This window comes from Stegostoma tigrinum, chromosome 11 (assembly GCF_030684315.1).
Source record: "Stegostoma tigrinum isolate sSteTig4 chromosome 11, sSteTig4.hap1, whole genome shotgun sequence".
Classification (NCBI taxonomy): domain Eukaryota; kingdom Metazoa; phylum Chordata; class Chondrichthyes; order Orectolobiformes; family Stegostomatidae; genus Stegostoma; species Stegostoma tigrinum.
In genome coordinates, this window is record NC_081364.1 from 3,875,654 (window position 1) to 3,881,925 (window position 6,272).

The window sequence follows — 6,272 nt, forward strand, 5'->3', positions numbered from 1 at the left end:
CTGGGCACGCAGCGTTGCTTACTGCGTGTGACACTGGGCATGCAGCATTCCTTACTGCGTGTGACACTGGGCACGCAGCGTTCCTTACTGCGTGTGACACTGGGCACGCAGCGTTCCTTACTGGGTATGACACTGGGCACGCAGCGTTCCTTACTGCGTGTGACACTGGGCACGCAGCGTTCCTTACTGGGTATGACACTGGGCACGCAGCGTTCCTTACTGCGTGTGACACTGGGCACGCAGCATTCCTTACTGCGTGTGATACTGGGCACGCAGCGTTCCTTACTGCGTGTGATACTGGGCATGCAGCACTGGTTACTGGGTATGACACTGGGCACGCAGCGTTCCTTACTGCGTGTGATACTGGGCACGCAGCGTTCCTTACTGCGTGTGATACTGGGCACGCAGCGTTCCTTACTGCGTGTGATACTGGGCAATGCAGCACTGGTTACTGGGTATGACACTGGGCACGCAGCGTTCCTTACTGCGTGTGATACTGGGCACGCAGCGTTCCTTACTGCGTGTGACACTGGGCACGCAGTGTTCCTTACTGCGTGTGATACTGGGCACGCAGCGTTCCTTACTGCATGTGATACTGGGCATGCAGCACTGGTTACTGGGTATGACACTGGGCACGCAGCGTTCCTTACTGCGTGTGATACTGGGCACGCAGCGTTCCTTACTGCGTGTGACACTGGGCACGCAGCGTTCCTTACTGCGTGTGATACTGGGCACGCAGTGTTCCTTACTGCGTGTGATACTGGGCATGCAGCACTGGTTACTGGGTATGACACTGGGCACGCAGCGTTCCTTACTGCGTGTGACACTGGGCATGCAGCACTGGTTACTGGGTATGACACTGGGCACGCAGCGTTCCTTACTGCGTGTGACACTGGGCACGCAGCATTCCTTACTGCGTGTGATACTGGGCATGCAGCACTGGTTACTGGGTATGACACTGGGCACGCAGCGTTCCTTACTGCGTGTGATACTGGGCATGCAGCACTGGTTACTGGGTATGACACTGGGCACGCAGCGTTCCTTACTGCGTGTGATACTGGGCATGCAGCACTGGTTACTGGGTATGACACTGGGCACGCAGCGTTCCTTACTGCGTGTGACACTGGGCATGCAGCACTGGTTACTGGGTATGACACTGGGCACGCAGCGTTCCTTACTGCGTGTGATACTGGGCATGCAGCACTGGTTACTGGGTATGACACTGGGCACGCAGCATTCCTTACTGCGTGTGACACTGGGCATGCAGCACTGGTTACTGGGTATGATACTGGGCATGCAGCATTCCTTACTGCGTGTGACACTGGGCATGCAGCACTGGTTACTGGGTATGATACTGGGCACGCAGCATTCCTTACTGCGTGTGACACTGGGCATGCAGCACTGGTTACTGGGTATGATACTGGGCATGCAGCACGCTTTACTGGGTGTGATAATAGGTATGCAGCACTGGTTACTGGGTGGGACACTGGGCATAAGCACTGTTCATTGGGTATGACACAGGGCATGCAACACTGGTTCCTGGGTGTGATAGTAAGCAGGTGGGTAAATGCACTTAGTATACAACCCAGGAGAGTTTGCATTAGTCAATCTCCACCCACACTAGGCACCCAGCAGTTAGTATTGCAAATGTGACACTGGGCATGTCAACATTCTCCTACCTGCTGTCTCTTTGCAACACCGTGACCCTGGTTGTTCTCTGTTTGGCAGAAGCTAGGCCCATGTGGCTGATGGAGTCACCAATGTAGCTCCAGAACTGGGTGAAGTAGTTGAGGATGTAGATGTGGCAGTGTTTGTTCGAGCAGCAGTACAGGAGGTCAGTGTCTGTGAGTCCCATCCACTCAATGCCTTCCTCAAATACTGATAGACTGGATTCCCGAAAGAGCAAAAGACACAGTCACTATTAACCATAAACTCTACCAGAATATTTCCACTAACCCCTGACTCCAGTGCACTGAACCTTGATCCCAATCCACCGACATCTGACACCAGTACAGCTGTCCTGATCCTCATCCAGGAACCACTGAGCGCATTCCCCGACTATGATTCCAAGCCCCAGACTCCAATACAAGGATCCTTGACCTCGACTTCAATACACTGACCTCTAACCTCAGTATTGACCTCTGGCCACAATACACTGCTTCCTGAGTTCATGGCTCTTGGTAAAACATGTTTGATTGGTTTTAAAAGCTATTTGGTGAACAACAGGACATTAGGTTTGACCGAGGTCATATTTACCCTAAATATTATTTTTCTAACATTGGGAAATGTGACATTGAGAGGAAATTTAAAAAAAACAAAGATTTGTATTTGACAAACTCTGGACATCCCAAAGCACTTTACAGCCAATGAAACACTTTTGAAGTGTTGCCACTTGATCTACTGCAAGAAATAAATTAGACATCTTGTGAAAAGCAAGCTCCCACAAATGACAATAGACAATAAGCAGATAACCTGGTTTCCTGATGCTAGTTAAGGGTTAAATCCTGTCCAGAACACGGCAAAGAAAACTGCTAAGATAATAAAATGTGTGGCTGGATGAACACAGCAGGCCAAGCAGCATCTCAGGAGCACAAAAGCTGACGTTTCGGGTCTAGACCCTTCATCAGAGAGGGGGATGGGGTGAGGGTTCTGGAATAAATAGGGAGAGAGGGGGAGGCGGACCGAAGATGGAGAGAAAAGAAGATAGGTGGAGAGAGTATAGGTGGGGAGGTAGGGAGGGGATAGGTCAGTCCAGGGAAGACGGACAGGTCAAGGAGGTGGGATGAGGTTAGTAGGTAGATGGGGGTGCGGCTTGGGGTGGGAGGAAGGGATGGGGGAGAGGAAGAACAGGTTAGGGAGGCAGAGACAGATTGGACTGGTTTTGGGATGCAGTGGGTGGAGGGGAGGAGCTGGGCTGGTTGTGTGGTGCAGTGGGGGGAGGGGACGAACTGGGCTGGTTTAGGGATGCAGTTGGGGGAAGGGGAGATTTTGAAACTGGTGAAGTCCACATTGATACCATTGGGCTGCAGGGTTCCCAGGCGGAATATGAGTTGCTGTTCCTGCAACCTTCGGGTGGCATCATTGTGGCACTGCAGGAGGCCCATGATGGACATGTCATCTAAAGAATGGGAGGGGGAATGGTTTGCGACTGGGAGGTGCAGTTGTTTGTTGCGAACTGAGCGGAGGTGTTCTGCAAAGTGGTCTCCAAGCCTCCGCTTGGTTTCCCCAATGTAGAGGATGCCACACCAGGTACAGTGGATGCAGTATACCACATTGGCAGATGTGCAGGTGAACCTCTGCTTAATGTGGACTGTCATCTTGAGGCCTGGGATAGGGGTGAGGGAGGAGGTGTGGGGGCAAGTGTAGCATTTCCTGCGGCTGCAGGGGAAGGTGCCGGGTGTGGTGGGGTTAGAGGGCAGTGTGGAGCGAACAAGGGAGTCACAGAGAGAGTGGTCTCTCCGGAAAGCAGACAGGGGTGGGGATGGAAAAGTGTCTTGGGTGGTGGGGTCGGATTGTAAATGGTGGAAGTGTCGGAGGATAATGCGTTGTATCCGGAGGTTGGTGGGGTGGTGTGTGAGAACGAGGCGGGGTGTGAGGGATGTGTTGCGGGAAATGCGGGAGACGCGGTCGAGGGCGTTCTCGATCACTGTGGGGGGAAAGTTGCGGTCCTTGAAGAACTTGGACATCTGGGATGTGCGGGAGTGGAATGTCTTGTCGTGGGAGCAGATGCGGCGGAGGCGGAGAAATTGGGAATAGGGGATGGAATTTTTGCAGGAGGGTGGGTGGGAGGAGGTGTATTCTAGGTAGCTGTGGGAGTCAGTGGGCTTGAAATGGACATCATTTACAAGCTGGTTGCCTGAGATGGAGACTGAGAGGTCCAGGAAGGTGAGGGATGTGCTGGAGATGGCCCAGGTGAACTGAAGGTTGGGGTGGAAGGTGTTGGTGAAGTGGATGAGCTGTTCGAGCTCCTCTGGGGAGCAAGAGGCGGCGCCGATACAGTCATCAATGTACCGGAGGAAGAGGTGGAGTTTGGGGCCTGTGTAGGTGCGGAAGAGGGACTGTTCCACGTAACCTACAAAGAGGCAGGCATAGCTGGGGCCCATACGGGTGCCCATGGCCACCCCCTTAGTCTGTAGGAAGTGGGACGAGTCAAAAGAGAAGTTGTTGAGGGTGAGGACAAGTTCGGCTAGGCGGATGAGGATGTCGGTGGAGGGGGGCTGGTCGGGCCTGCGGGACAGGAAGAAGCGGAGGGCCTTGAGGCCATCTGCATGCGGAATGCAGGTGTATAGGGACTGGACGTCCATGGTGAAGATGAGGTGTTGGGGGCCAGGGAATTGGAAGTCCTGGAGGAGGTGGAGGGCGTGGGTGGTGTCACGGACGTAGGTGGGGAGTTCCTGGACCAAAGGGGAGAAAATGGAGTCCAGATAGGTGGAGATGAATTCGGTGGGGCAGGAGCAGGCTGGTACGATGGGTCGACCAGGGCAGGCAGGTTTGTGGATTTTGGGAAGTACAACGCATCATCCTCCAACACTTCCGCCATCTACAATCCGACCCCACCACACAAGACATTTTTCCATCCCCACCCCTGTCTGCTTTCCGGAGACACGACTCTCTCCGTGACTCCCTTGTTCGCTCCACACTGCCCTCTAACCCCACCACACCCGGCACCTTCCCCTGCAACCGCAGGAAATGCTACACTTGCCCCCACACCTCCTCCCTCACCCCTATCCCAGGCCTCAAGATGACATTCCACATTAAGCAGAGGTTCACCTGCACATCTGCCAATGTGGTATACTGCATCCACTGTACCTGGTGTGGCATCCTCTACATTGGGGAAACCAAGCGGAGGCTTGGAGACCGCTTTGCAGAACACTTCCGCTCAGTTCGCAACAAACAACTGCACCTCCCAGTCGCAAACCATTCCCCCTCCCATTCTTTAGATGACATGTCCATCATGGGCCTCCTGCAGTGCCACAATGATGCCACCCGAAGGTTGCAGGAACAGCAACTCATATTCCGCCTGGGAACCCTGCAGCCCAATGGTATCAATGTGGACTTCACCAGTTTCAAAATCTCCCCTTCCCCCAACTGCATCCCTAAACCAGCCCAGTTCGTCCCCTCCCCCCACTGCACCACACAACCAGCCCAGCTCCTCCCCTCCACCCACTGCATCCCAAAACCAGTCCAACCTGTCTCTGCCTCCCTAACCTGTTCTTCCTCTCACCCATCCCTTCCTCCCACCCCCAAGCCGCACCCCCATCTACCTACTAACCTCATCCCACCTCCTTGACCTGTCCGTCTTCCCTGGACTGACCTATCCCCTCCCTACCTCCCCACCTATACTCTCCTGTCCACCTATCTTCTTTACTCTCCATCTTCGGTCCGCCTCCCCCTCTCTCCCTATTTATTCCAGAACCCTCACCCCATCCCCCTCTCTGATGAAGGGTCTAGACCCGAAACATCAGCTTTTGTGCTCCTGAGATGCTGCTTGGCCTGCTGTGTTCATCCAGCCTCACATTTTATTATCTTGGATTCTCCAGCATCTGCAGTTCCCATTATCAAAGAAAACTGCTATTTTTGTTTTGAAATAGGCGCCATTTACATCCACCTGCAAGAACAAATGGAGCTTCAAAATACAGGAGAGATCTCCACACTGCGTCATTTCAAAATACAGCAGCTTTGACTGGGCAGCACTCCCTCAGTGCTACACTGAGACAGAGAGAGATGTCCACACAGACATGTGAGATCATGGTAAACCTCATTCCTGCCACTGGGAGCTCCCAATCTGTACACTGCTTCCCCGAATTTGCTACATCACAATGGTGACTCCATTCTCTGTTGGCTCTGACTTACGCTGCAATGCTCTGAGGGACAGAAAGGTGCCAGAGAAATGGGAATTTCTTTCTCTTTGCTCCTTAGAAAGTTGGTCTTCACCTCAGAAGCTGGCTGTAGATGTCCAGTGACCAGAACCTGATGGAGCCATCTTTTGAACTGGAGATGAAGATGGAAGTGGTCTCTGGATGGAGCAGAAGGTTCGTCACAGCCCGGGTGTGTCCAGTAAACTTGTGGGTGATGATTCCTTTGGTGCTCCAAGCCTTGACTGCAAGAATGTCAAAATGTTCAGTGCAAGAGAAAGCAACGTCTTGTATTAAAATAGCACCCTTAATCAGAGCAAAACATCCCAGGACATTTTGCAAGAGCATTATCAAACAGAATTCAACACAGGGTGTTATTGAGGGAGAGAGATTCGTGACTGTTGCTGGCAAAGCTGC

General features: G+C 53.0%; 1 protein-coding gene across 1 annotated transcript; it reads right to left on the bottom strand.

Moving 5' to 3' along the window:
• Positions 1 to 414: 414 nt before the first annotated feature.
• On the bottom strand, positions 415 to 1,494 carry LOC132210251 (keratin-associated protein 10-4-like). Its single transcript, XM_059649669.1, has one exon. The coding sequence runs from the start codon at positions 1,492 to 1,494 to the stop codon at positions 415 to 417; it is 1,080 nt and encodes a 359-aa protein (XP_059505652.1).
• Positions 1,495 to 6,272: the final 4,778 nt, after the last annotated feature.

Excerpts from the sequence above, each read along its gene's own strand:
- LOC132210251 (XM_059649669.1), bottom strand. The coding sequence starts at position 1,494 with ATGCCCAGTGTCCCACCCAGTAACCAGTGCTGCATACCTATTATCACA.